The sequence below is a fragment of the Cibotium barometz genome, chromosome 1 (assembly GCF_041138505.1).
Source record: "Cibotium barometz isolate CiBa-2024 chromosome 1, ASM4113850v1, whole genome shotgun sequence".
Lineage (NCBI taxonomy): Eukaryota > Viridiplantae > Streptophyta > Polypodiopsida > Cyatheales > Cibotiaceae > Cibotium > Cibotium barometz.
This window is the reverse complement of record NC_141046.1, coordinates 22,070,232-22,084,362: the sequence shown is the minus strand read 5'-3', so window position 1 is coordinate 22,084,362 and position 14,131 is coordinate 22,070,232. Positions and strand designations below refer to the sequence as shown.

General features: G+C 47.3%; 1 protein-coding gene across 2 annotated transcripts in view; it reads right to left on the bottom strand.

Moving 5' to 3' along the window:
• LOC147641739 (Polyketide cyclase / dehydrase and lipid transport protein) overlaps positions 1-14,131 on the bottom strand; it is a 42,486-nt gene that overhangs the window by 27,957 nt on the left and 398 nt on the right. For both annotated transcript variants that reach the window (XM_086799010.1, XM_086799018.1), the window contains exon 1: positions 13,867-14,131. This exon is cut by the window's right edge. In XM_086799010.1, coding sequence (XP_086655136.1) covers positions 13,867-14,131 — 265 coding nt within the window. The remainder of the gene's footprint in view (positions 1-13,866) is intronic.

Below are 14,131 nucleotides of genomic sequence, written 5' to 3'. Positions count from 1 at the left end.
TATAGTGGTGTCACCCACGATATTAACCTAGCCGGCATGACGCAAGAGTAATCTAGGCGTCCCCAAATTACTCAAGAGGGGATAAATAATATTTTTCTAGAGGACTTAAAATATATTCTCATAACAAATGGAATCCCCCCCCCCCCCGGAACCACTTCGGTTCTAGTTCGGACGGCAAGATTCCCTCCCTTCAAATCTGCATCGCCTCTCCAGAGTATGTTCCTCATGTCATTTCTCTTCCGTGTCTTCGAGGAGATCCTTTTACGCAGAGAGTGCAGTATTCTGGTCTCCCTGGACAGTGCTTCATTTGCCGTCAGATGGAGCATCGTCCCCCCCAGAGTGTGCCTACGGCATCAGTCTAGACAAGCGCCACCAACAGTCCCTCCCCTAGTCCCAACACAGCTCCTCATCAGGGCGGAGGGGGGTGAATCCAGCCCTCAGGATCTAGAGCATCATGCCCCGGCCTCTGAGGATCTTGGTGTAGGTGGGTGGCAAGCCACTGGTCCGAGGTGGAATTCCCGCCAGGGCAGAGCAGCACCGTCAGGCACGCTAGCCTGATGAGCCCCAGGAGGATACGGTTATGTCAGAGAACCGTTTTTGAGCATTTATCTCAGCAGCCCCCGCCTTCCTTGGTGTTGGACAGTTTCTTGGACAAGGTTTTGTTCTTCTTGTGTCTTGGTTCTTGCCACCCTTGATCTGTCGATGCCTTCCCATAGCAGAAGTCAGTATTTTGGAGAAGACGGTGGCTCCCATCCGCATTTGCGCGGTTCTATATTACTCTAGACCTTCCACCCCAAAGAGTGGTGGAATGATCTTCTCTTTTCCCTTGACCGCGGCTCCGAGGATGGTATGGAGCACGGATCCGTGTCTCTACCGCCATTCATGGACAATGGTAGAGCTCTCTCACTATCTGCAGGACCTGCAGATTACTGACATGCTCACTCGTTTTTGGCCACTGGCACAGATGGAGTTGCCACCACGATCAGGACCGGGAGTTGGTGTCCTCCAGCCTAGAGGTTCTCCTCTTCATCTCTTCATGTCTCGATGGCAATACCCCTCGCCCCCTCCTAGATATACCTTCACTATGACAAATGGAGTCCAGATTACACTTACTCCAGGTCCCAGACGGACCGGTTCCACATGCAGGGCAAGATTTGTGACCACCTGGAGAGGCTTCGCCTACGACGGATTGTGATTACTCGGCATCCAAACCCACGCCCAAGACTCTTAGAGTGGAGGCCAATTCCCACAGTTCCGCCTCCCACCGCTCTGAGATATGTAGATTGGCTCATGGAACATTCAGGGTTTGGATGGACCATAGTGCTTGAGGAGGCGCGGGATCCTCGGAGAGGAGCTTCACAGAGCCGTAGTCGGTAGACCTATCGACATCCTCTTCCTCAAGGAGCACTTTCTCTCTGAGGGTCGCACCTGCAGCAGATGCAGGAAGATTCTCCATGGCAGAAGCCACACCTTCTGGTCCCATGCCTTTGGCCCCTCCGAGATTCAAGGCAGGGTATGAATCTCCGTCAGTGAGCAGCTCTTACCAACAGAGATTGATTCAGGCACCATAGTCACAGGGAGAGTGCAGTGGGTGATCATTAGAATTGGAGAGAATAGAGTGGGTTTCCTTACCCTCTACGCTCTGAACACCGCAACAGGCAGAGCCACTTTCTGGAGCACGGTCTATCAATCCCTCCCACATGTTGATTTTTGCTGCACGAGTGGTGATTTTAACATGTTTAGAGGTGGTGAAGGATAGGCTCAGAGGCAGCACAGAGTACTCGACTCGGGAGGAGCTGATATTGGCTCTATAGGGTCAAGATCCGTGGCACTTACCAAGTTCGGGTGTAGCCCAGCGAGTTTGAGCTTCTTGAGATCAAATAGGAGAGGTACAAGCCCCAACCTCTCCAGATTGGACCATTTTTTACGTTTTGGTGTGGGCTTGTGGACGAGGTGGCATGGTTGGCATTCTTGCAAGCACTTCTTTCTCAGATCATGTCCCCATCATATTTCCCTAGAGGACCCATGGAGGCAAGACACACACTTGAGCACCTCCCTGAATGCCTCATTTAGGACTACCAAGATTTGTAGCAGAATTGAGGAGATTTGACAAAGTCTTGATTTTCACGCTGGTTCAGCCACAGGGACCCTAGATGTAGAACTTGGAGAGATCACTAGTTTGCTGCATGAGGTGGTGTAGAGTAGACTCGTAGAGTTCAGAGTGCATCACCGGTGATTTCTTTAAGCCATTGCCACGTATTTTTTCATATCGTTCTTTCTGGAGCACCTCTCTCCACGCAGGTGATGGATGCGAGGGATTGGGTATGGCAGCACACAAGAGAGGTGGTTCTCTCCACTCTCTGAACCTTCTTGATGACACCCTTTACCTCAGAGGAGCTGACTAAGGCTCTATAGACACTCCCCGGTCTCCTTATTTCATTGTCACTAGGATCTCATGGAAGGCGGATTCAAAGCCACTTTCAATGAGAGGGTTTGATCCATTTGATTCCCAAGGAGAGTGGAGACAGATTGGAGATTCGGCAATGGAGCCCATCACCCTCCTAGGGACCGCCTACAAAATCCTAGCCAAAACCATCAGCCAGCGCCTTTAACCTTTCCTCCCTGACTTGATACATGGCACACAAACAGGTTTTGTTCAGGATCGGAGTATTCTCGACATCATCTTTGTTGGAAACATGGATTCTCCTACTTCCCGGGAGGTCCCCAACCCAATTGTGTTCCTGCGCAAGCGCGCTTAACTGAGGTGTTCCACAAATTAGCCTAGCCATCTAGAGCCCAAAACCTTAAGGTGTTAGATGACCTCCGGTAATCCAATTTGTAGAAACCTCAACTTGCCAAGATTCAAACCCAGTCTCACCACGTGAGCTAGTTCTCTAGAAGTGTGGATTGCATCTCCAACACCCCCCCTCAAGCCACACTTTGGTTGAGGTCTTAGCTTCCAACATCACAACCTAGGCTCTGATACCATGTTGGAAACATGGATCCTCCCAATTCCTGGGAGGTCACCCATCCCAGTTGTGTTCATGCACAAGCCCACTTAACTGAGGTGTTCCACAAATTGGTCTACCATCTAGATCCCAAAACCTTAAAGTGTTAGGTGACCTCCGGTAATCCAATTTGTAGAAACCTCAACTTGCCAAGATTCAAACCCAATCTCATCGCGTGAGCTGGATCTCTCTAGAAGTGTGGATTGCATGTCCAACAATAGTCACTTTTTGAGAGGCGACTCTCTCCGCCCGTTTGAGGCATCAAGATTTCATAGTTCTTCTTCTTGATTTTGCGAAAGCCTACGACAGGGTGGACTTGGCTTTCAAGAGGGGACTATGTGCCGGATACGATAATATCATATCTTAAAGGGCCCTACTATTGTACAATGATGCAATGATGATGAGCCATCTTGACACCATGCACTACAATGCAAAGTGCATGTGACATAAGTAGTGACTAAATACCAGTTATCTCCCAATTGGACATCTATCACACACTGCGGAGAAAGAGCTGGGCTCAAGTCACATATAGAACTTACTGATCACATCAGTAAAGTATATCCTTGGTTGTGGAGCCTCTCAGAGTAACAACCAGTCTCACACAAGCCTCGCTTGAGTCAGTCTCACAACCATATTCCCAAGCCACTTCGCAAGGGAATACTATAAATATATATGATGTGCCCATAGAATTTACAACTTTGTATAAACACATGCTATATATGGCTATATATATAGGGTTCCACAGTAACTGACAATCATATCTTCACCTTGAGGAGCCTGATTGAGCAAGCCAAGTCACGAGTGTGTGTGTGTACACACACACACACACACACACACACACACACACATATATATATATATATATATAGCGAAGATACTAGAAAAATAACTTATTCAAAGCAAATCCACTGTATAAAGGCTTCCCAAATAAAGGGAATTTTGAAGGTATCACTTTACCATAAAGACAACCCTTGTTAAAATAGATACATCTAGATAAAACATTCTTCCAAGAAGATACAACAATCTATAGCTGCAAATCCACATTCCATAGATTGGACATCTTGGATAATACCATATGAAATAGCAACTTGGCTTTAAGTCCTGGTTACAATATTAGTCCTGCATAGACATGCAACATGGAAGATAGCCAAAATATTATTTGTTATTAACCGGTCACACCAGTTGGTTATCAAAAGCCAAAAGCTTAAGCTATTTTCTAGTCTATTGGATAAAGCTGAAAATTTTAAAAAGGATATAATAAGTTGGGTTTTTGTAAACCCAGGTTGACATGTCCTCAAGAGCTACCGAGCCCTTCTTGAGGAAAGTAGGTGGTCCCTTGGGAGTATAATCCTCTTCTAGAATACTTACATGGGAGGAGAAAGTCGAGCACTCATCTTCTCTTGCATGGCCTTCCAAAAAGCTAGCTTATTCCTTGTTTTCTTAGCTTTTTCTCTAGATGCTCTTGTGTCCCTAGAAGCGTTTGGTTCCTGAGAGTAACCTCTACTCATGAAAGTCCTCTCTTCTTCTTTGAACCACTTGCTGGCTGATTCACTTCAATGTGTACTTGGTAGTTTACGGGAGCTTGAAACTTGATAAGTGAATCTTGTTTGTCTTTAGGCTCTTCAATGAATACCCCTGAGGAATTCCGAGATAACTGGTAACCCTCTTCTAGCAAGAAAGCAATGGCCACCTCTCTTGGATTAAGCCCTTCTTGCCTGGCCCAATCTTCCAACCTATCATGAAGCCTTGTGACCGAACAGTCCTTTTCTTGATTTTCCTGTAGCTCCTCAATTAAGCTCTCTTTTTGAAGAAGCTCCTCCTTCAACTCCTCAATCTATTGGAGATAAAAGTCTTCTTGGTTCTTGATCTCCTATTGATACTTCTCTTCTATAACTTCCACTTCATGTGCTATGTTGCCCATGAGTTGCAAGTTGTACACGAGGGATGGAGGATGCCTTTGCCTTAAGTTTGATGTTGAGAACCTAGTCTCTAATACCACTGTAATGGTGCAGCACCTGTATAGTACAGATCCTAGATTGAATACATTTGCAAACAAATGAGAAATTTCTCACACTGAAGAAAAGTTGACTTCTCTCAACACATCACTGGGGCCAAAACGAGGAGTCCCCCCCCCCCTTTAGGAAAAACTTCATTCCAAGGAGTATTTCTTTGGTACAAAAGCGTATAACTTGGTCACCATAAAATAGAGCAGCTTTGGCCTCATTTCACATATTTTATTCCCTGTAAAATGCCATAAATTTATCAGCAGACAAGGGCACTCAATAGGGATAAGTAGTATGCAATGCCAGGCGTCCCCAACACTACCTATCCCTTCACACATCCATGCATGCAGGACACAAAAACATGTCATTCTCTAGTAGAAATCCACTAATGCATTCACATGCATCCATGGTTTATGCACATGCATGGGGGATGGAAATCCCCCCCGTTCTCAGTGTGAGGGCAAAAAAACCAAAGGACCAAATATATGAGAGATCAGAGCAAATCACACAGCATGCAATGAGTGAGTGTATATATGATGTAATCCAATACAAGAGCTCAATGTGAGAGGGCTGCTGTCCTGTGATAATGCAGAGGGTGGAGAAGGCCACAATCCGAGGCAGATGGTAGGCTGCCGTCTTGAAGAAGTGAGCAGAGAGGACTGCCATCCCGATGTCGAGGTCAAACAGCAGAGGGCTGCTGTCCCGGTGATGAAGAAGAAGTGAACCTGCTGAAAAAGACCTACTATAAGCAGAGAGGGCTGCTGTCCCATAAGCTGTAAATAAAACGCAGATGTGCTGATGTAAGCACTGATGGTCTGATGTTGATAAAACACAGATGACATCAGACAGTGCTGATGTAAGCCTGAAGTAAGCTCAGATGTAAGGCTGATGTAAGGCTGATGTAAAAACACTGAAGTCAACCTTGTAGTAGGCGGCCTGTACCAACAGATATAAACGCTGATGTCAGCCCTGCTGCAGGCGCCCTGTACCAGTAGATGTAAACAATGATGTCAGGCCTGCTGTAGGCGGCCAGCAGATGTAAACGCTGAACGAAGTATCCACACCAGCAGCAGTAGGAACACGATGTAATGCTTGAAGGAGCACCCGGCTGTAAGAAGACCTGAGATGGTGTGTGTGTGTGTGCAAGTGAATTACGCAGAGTTCTTTTATAGGCTTGAGGGGTTGCTGGTCGGTCATGGTAAGGTGGCGGCCAGCAGCAAAGACAATAATAATATCCAAAAAATACCCTTTTTGGGTTGGATAAAAGGCATGTTTTCACACACCCCCTCTCAGGCCAAAAAGGGGACCATGAGAGAAGATGAGAAAAGGGGTTTGAAGAGGATCATGACGAGGAATGGTTTGTCGATAGTGTAGAACCGTTTGACATTGGGCGGTACTGGATTCAATGCCACAATGCAAGAGGTTTTCACATGTATGAAGGCCCATTTTTTGGGTTTTCATTCACACATGCGCCCCAAACACAAAAAACAGAATGCTATGCACAGGGAATGCAAGATGGAAAATGCAATGCAGTGGGTTTTCACATGAGCCGTGCCCTCATGGGGTTTTCACAAACTCATGTGACCGATACAACAATGATAAAAAATTTGAAAGGAGAGGAAGATCCCCCTCTCAATATGCAGAGGGTGATGGTGGAGGACCGATGCCGATCCAGTCGCGAAGACGCTCGAGGATGGGCCGGTTGACGGACTTTGTAAGGATGTTTGCATGGTTGTCTGCCGTATAAATGTACTGGTTGTCTGCCGTAGAAATGTACTGGAGTCTGATGGTACCAAGCTCAACCTGTTCCCTTGTAAAATGAAAATGGACACCCACATGCCTGGTACGGTTAGAAAAAATAGGATTGCCAGCAAGGGCAATCGCACTCTGACTGCTGACAAAGATGGTAGAAGCGGTGTCAATGGGAATGCGCATCTCTGAAAGAAGCGGTCAAAGATACATAGCCTCAGTGGTGGCATCATAGAGGGCCCGGTATTCGGCCTCAACGGAAGAACCAGCAACAGTATCCTGCTTCTTGCTAGACCAAGAGAAAGGGGCAGATCCGAGGGAGTACAAATAACCCCCATGAGAACACCGGGAATCGAAATCACCAGCCCAATCGGAGTCCGTGTAACCACGCAGGGTGATCCCACGATTGTAGTGAAGTCCATACATATAGGTACCTGCTAGATAGCGAACAACCCTCATTGTTGAACTCCAATGTGGCCCCTTAGGAGCATTGAAATACTGACTTAAAATGGATGTGCAATAGAGATGTCAGGTCGAGAATTTGTGAGCCATATAAGTTTCCCAACCACTTGGCGGTAGGCTCGCTCTTCATGTGGAGGTGAGTCCTCTTCCTTTGATAGTTTGATGGTGGGATCCAATGGGGTAGCCACAGGGATAGCACCATTAGGAAAGTGGAAAGTAATGAGTTGAAGACAATACTTTTGTTGTGACACAAAAATACCATCGGGATGTTGGACCACCTCCATGCCAAGGAAATATGAGAGAAGATCGAGATCAATCATCTCAAAAGTTCGTCTCAGTTGTGCCATGATATCAACCACTTTGTCTTGATGTGAACCAAAAATAATGCGGTCATTGACATACAACACTAGGTAGAAAACTATCCCCTGATCAATATGAATATAGATATTGGGGTCACAGTTAGATGGTTGAAAACCGTGGCTGCGGAAAAATTTGTCGATGTGATGATAACACACTCAGGGAGCTTGCTTAAGCCCATAAAGAGCTTTATGCAAGCGAAAGACTTTGTCCTCAAATCAAGGGAGCGCAAAGCCCGGAGGTTGGTCAACATAGACCTCCTCCTCGAGAACGCCATTTAAAAAAGCACTCTTGACATCCATCTGGTAGACTTGCCATTTGTGGTGAGCAGCCAGATTGAGTAAAAGACGGATTATCGTCATTCGAGCAGTGGGTGCAAAGGTCTCATCAAAATCAATGCCTTCTTTTTGGGGAAAGCCTTGCACAACAAGCCGGGCTTTGTATTTGTCCAAGGTATCATCGACTTTAAATTTGGTGCGGAAGATCCATTTAGTTCCAATGACCTTCTTATGACGAGGGCGATCCACAAGGGACCACGTGCCATTATGGTCAATGCTTTCGAGTTCTAGTTCCATAGCCTATTTCCAGGATGGAAATTTGATAGCATCTTTCCACGATGTTAGCTCATCATGCGCCAAGTCTGCAGAAAAGACAGAGGCAAAGGAGGCACGAGGATTGAGCCTGGTGGACCGACAAGGACCGTCCAAGGGAATATCATGAGGAAGCATGCCAGAGTCACGCATGGTCTGTTGGTACCAGCGCGGTAAAGGGTCCCTGGGTGGCTGTCGGGAGGAGGAAGGCTCCTCAAGAGGCGGAGGAGTATTGACTGATTGGGTTCATGTGGCACATTCGGAGATTCTTGTTGAGGTGTTATGGGCAGCGGAAGACCAAGTAAATCCCGCTCATCAAAGACAATGTCTTGACGAACAAAGACTTTGTTTGATCTAGGATCAAAAACTTTGTAAGCCTTTGATTCAGAAGAGTAGCCCACAAAAATGAGCAACTCACTCCTTGGCTCAAGCTTGCTCCTTGTGTCATTTGGAGTGTGTGTATATGCACGACACCCAAATACACTGAGATGGAAAACAGTCGGTTTTTTGCCATAAAATGCTTCGAACGGGGTCCTGTGATGAGGGACTGCAATCGTGGGGCAACGGTTCAGAAGGTACACAGAAGTGTTGACCGATTTTGACCAAAGGCATTCAAGCAGCTCATCTGCAAAGAGCATGGACCGTGCCATGTCCATAACGATACGATTCTTGCACTCGACCACTCCATTTTGTGAGGGGGAGTTGGAGGAGGTGAATTGGTGTTGAATGCCCTGCTCTTGCAAGAACTCGGTAAATTGATGGGAGATAAACTCACCACCACTGTCACTGCGAGCAATCCCAATTGATACAACCCATTTGGTTAGTGACTAACCGAACCCACGTGGAAAAGTATTGAAAGGCATCTGATTTATGCTTTAGGAAGTACACCCACATGCATCTCGATTAGTCATCTACAATCAGCATGTAGTAGAGGGACCCATTCAAGGAGGGAGTTGGGGATTGCCCACTCAAGTCAAAATGAATCAACTTGAGTATTCCCTGAGCACGATGAGTAGCATGATGTGGGAATGGTGTACGATGCTGCTTACCCATTTGACATGGCTGGCAAACATCTTTTGTCAGTTTGAGGCCGGTATGCCTTCAACCATCTGGTCTCTAAACAACTCATAGTGCGTGTCATAAGAAAGGTGACCATAGTGATAGTGCCATAGTCACTCAGTGTCAGAGGGAGCTTGGGTCACATAGGTACGAACCCGTTGAAACTTAGACCCCTCGGAGGAGGGCTCAGATAAAAAAGTAGACATCCAGTATAAGCCATCCTTCTGAGCTTGACCTCTGGCAACAACAAGACCAGTAAGTCTCATCAATTACCTGAACAACTCATTTGTTGAAGTAAACTCCACGGTCGAGTTGGGTCAGCTGGGATACAGAAAGTAAGTTGAGGCCCAAGTTAGGGATAAGATAGACATTGTCCAAGGTAGCCTGGTTGGAGCCTCTGTTAGTGTCAAATAAGACGGTGCCAACAGATCTGATGGGCATCATTGTGATGTCACCAGCCTCGACATTTCCCAGTATGAAAGGGGTTTGGTGGACTCCAGGATGTCTAAATATTTGGAAAGTACAAGCTTTGGGAATGGGGGATTATCATAGAATACAAAGGACCACACTCCTAAAATTTAGGAGAGTTGCTATTTTTGGCCCGACTCCGATGGAAATTCTATTCGCGTCATTACATCTGGAACTGCGTAGATACCAAGAGTTGGCAAAGTGCCTATGACAGAATGTCTACTAGTTGGGATATTTTTAGAGGTAAGGCATTAGTGCCAGGGATGGGTTGATAAACCACCTGATACCCTAATGCCAGAGATGGGTTAATAAACCACCTGATACCCCGGAATGCGAGGTGGCACCGCAGTGCCAAAGGGCATAGTGCTTATAGATACCTGTGATGGATAAAACCCATACGCAGGACCCAAAGGGGGTGCAGTCGGTGATGATTGCACAACAACACTAGCAGGAAAAGACACGTTGGGTGGAGGGGTTTTGTGTGAATCACTAGAAGTCTGAGAGTGAATTGTACTCCTAGATCCTCCTCTATTTGGGTTCACATAATGCCAGGGATCGAGGGTAGTTGATGGTACCATATGTTGAACCTGTGCTACAGAAGAAGATTCAGGTAGAGTTAGGAACATAAGTACTAAAAGGCACATACGAACCTGATGCGGTCACCGGCAAGGTTGATGATGATGGATCTCCGAACGACCGAGGAGGTATCTATCCTTCCCAAGAAAAGATCCCATACCGAAGTCTAGGCTGTCGGCTAGAATGAGTGGGAGGGCTCTCCAGATGAGGCTGAACACTTGGGTCATATTTTGGCACACTGGCTGTAGGCATGTATCCTCCTCTGAAAGTGACGCCTGATGAGCTCGGAGAAGAAAGACGAGATACCAAGGGTGTAGAGGGTGAGTAGGTAAATATGGGCTGGTCGTCTCCTAATGAAAGACCTCGAACGGGGCTCTCCAATGAATAAGGAGTCCCATCCTCGATCTATATTAGAATAAGGAGAATCAGCATCTGGTAAAAAAGGCTGGTCCTCGGGAATCGTGGGTAGACGATCCATGATGTGTGCTCTCAAGGTCTTCAATCCTTTTGCTCACGATAGCTCTGATACCATGTAAGGGCAAAAAAACCAAAGGACCAAATATATGAGAGATCAGAACAAATCACACAGCATGCGATGAGTGAGTGTATATATGATGAAATCCAGTACAAGAGCTCGGTGTGAGACTCCGAATGAGCAGAGGGCTGCTGTCCCATGATAATGCAGAGGGTGGAGAAGGCCACGATTCGAGGCAGATGGTAGGCTGCCGTCCTGAAGAAGTGAGCAGAGAGGGCCACCATCCCGATGTCGAGATCAAACAGCAGAGAGGGCTTCAGTCCCGGTGATGAAAAAGAAGTGAACCTGCTGAAAAAGACCTACTGTAGCAGAGAGGGCTGCTGTCCCATAAGCTGTAAATAAAATGCAGATGTGCTGATGTAAGCACTGATGTCTGCTGTTGATAAAACACAGATGACAGTGCTGATGTAAGCCTGAAGTAAGCTCAGCTGTAAGCCTGATGTAATGCTGATGTAAAAACGCTGAAGTCAACCCTGTAGTAGGCGGCCTGTACCAACAGATATAAACGCTGATGTCAGCCCTGCTATGAACGCCCTGTACCAGTAGATGTAAATGATGATGTCAGGCCCGCTGTAGGCAGCCAGCAGAAGAAAACGCTGAAGTCTGCCCTGCTGTAGGCGGCCAGCAGATGTAAACGCTGAACAAAGTATCCACACCAGCAGCAGTAGGAACGCGATGCAATGCTTGAAGGAGCACCCGGCTGTAAGAAGACCTGAGATGGTGTGTGTGTGCAAGTGAATTACGCTTGACGGGCTGCTGGTCGGTCATGGTAAGGTGGCGGCCAGCAGCAAAGACAATAATAATATCCAAAAAATACCCTTTTTGGGTTGGATAAAAGGCATGTTTTCACACACAGTACTTGCACTATTTTGGGCATCCTGGAATCCCAGGGACCTTTCACACAGGAGCATGCCCAGATTGGTGAGTCATCATTCAGCCCCTCTGCAAAGGGGGCCTAGGGATCATTAATCCAATAGTACACGGCAAGGCCCTGCTCTCCAAGCTGATAGTCCACGGCAAGGCCCTGGGTGGATCTTCACAGAGGCACGCACGTGCAAATTTAGATACTCTTCGAGGACAAAATTTGCTGCCAGCCTTCTGCGAGCTTGGGCCTTTCTCTAGCCAGGCTCCTCTCTCCATTAACAAGGAGCATTCTGAACCACTTCTTCCAACTTGGGCCTCGCACTCACATTCCATGCAGCCAGATTTGCACAGGTCCAACCCAGTCCTTTGGTGATTGGTCCACTTTCAGACAACTTCCTCTCTCTGTCCAATCTAAGCATCTCTCCAGGCTCCGAGGGGGGCAGGAGCTTACCCTCGACACCAACTAGACCATTCCTCTGGATTGGCAGCCCCTCCCACCTCAATGGGTGGTGATCTTCACCCGACATGACGTTCCTTCTGCAATCTTCGCCATCAAAGATGTGTGTCTTGCCTTTGAGGTAGGCAACCATGGCCGCCTCCAGTGTGTGGGACTCCCTTCAAAGGAGAATTGCAGTACCCAGAAGCAGCGGGTCCAGGTTATCGGCTTCCACAACCACACTTGGCCATTGACCCTTCTCTAGTCAAGGGTGCAGGTGACCCCTCTTCGCACTTGTGGCTTTGGAAGAAACCAGCCTCTGTCCCGTCTTTAGTGGGACCTCGAGGAGGGGTTCAGGCCAGGCCCCACTCTCCTGCTGAGCACTCAAGTTTTCCTTTTTTCAAGTACCTAGCCAGGTTGGGTAGGCTAATTCAGATGGCTAGGATTGATGAGGGCACACCACCCGCCACACCACATTGGAGTTCTCATCACGACATTTCACCCTGCTTCCTCTCCGACTTCCGGAAGCGCCTATGGGATAGTTTTTAGCCAAGGACACTCTTTCCCTTTGGCAGCTTACTCACAGGGGCCTTGCAGACAGCACTCAGCAGACAGCTGGCCTCTTGTTCCAGTGAAGATTTCACCAGGAATTTCAACATCAATGCCTTGGGAATTGCCCAAAGGCACAGCAGGTTTGGTGGCAGACCCTCTGGCACTTTATAGCAAAACCGGGGACTACCCAGGCAGTTACTTAGAAGTAGGGGGCCATTGCATTGAGCCACGGAGGCAGACCCAACCCTCCTCTATGAGGAGAATGGAGATGGCATCACGCTTCAGCTTACACACTTCATGGCCAGCAGTGTCCCCTTGGACCCCTGACACCCATGTTGACCAGAGGTGGGAGATCATTAGCAGAATCAAGGCCTGGCACATTCAGAGTGCGCGCCACAACAACGCCATTGAGGGTGCTCTCACCCCGCCAACAGAATCCATCAGCTACATTTGGACGGACTTGTAGTGGCCCTTTTCTCAACAACAGGAATGGTGACATCACTTGGCACTACGACCCCCAGTGTGCTTATCCCCCCTCCCCCTAGGATGTTGTCAACAGCCAGCCATGGAGGGAGCATCACATTCCTTTCTTTGAGCACTCCACCTCTACAATGGGTTGTACATCTACCGAGGATTGTAGTCCCTTATGGGCGGACAATTGATTTTAAATAATAGAAGGATCTTTTTCTTGGGAAAAAAAACTAGAGCAACCTTGGCCGACTCTTGGGAACTTGGCCAAGGGCTATTTTGGATGCACCAACTATTCCAATCAACACATATGCTGCACAAACTTTAGTGCTCTATGTTCCAGTCCTTGGGCTGTTTGTAATGCTTCATTTTTCTCGGCCTCGCACTCTTCAAAGGCCTAATGCCTCCAAATCTCCTACACATGTGATGTCAAATTTGGGCTTAAGGCCATAACTTAATTTAAGGCCATAAATATTTTGGTCTCTATCATTAACATTTGTGAAGACATCGACATAATTCTCTATCGTTGGGGAGCAGACAACATCTACTTCTCTCAACATAATCAGCTAACCCACAAAGAGATGGTGGATTTCAATGTATTTTGTCTAAGCATGAAATACATGGCTGTGAGCAATGGCCATGCCACTATAATGTGATGTCGGATCAGGCCATAACTTAAGTACCACCAATTTAAGTTGAATTAAGGCCATAAAAATAAGTATAGAAATGGTATTCCTACCTGGAAGAGTCTAGCTCCGTTCTCCCAGCGGTCCTGCACTTCACACACGGCGAGCCCTGGGAGGAACTCAGAGAGGCGTTCGTAATCGGTGAGGACGTTCCAGAGGGCTTCGAGGGGGGCGTCGACAGGAACGGCAACTACGATGCGTCTCTTGTTCTTGCCAATGGCTTCGATTTGGAGGATAGAGACAAGATCGGCAGAAGAGATCTCTGCCGCCCCACTTTGCTCTTCTTCGGAGGTGTGAGAGCCTTGTTGATCCCCATCT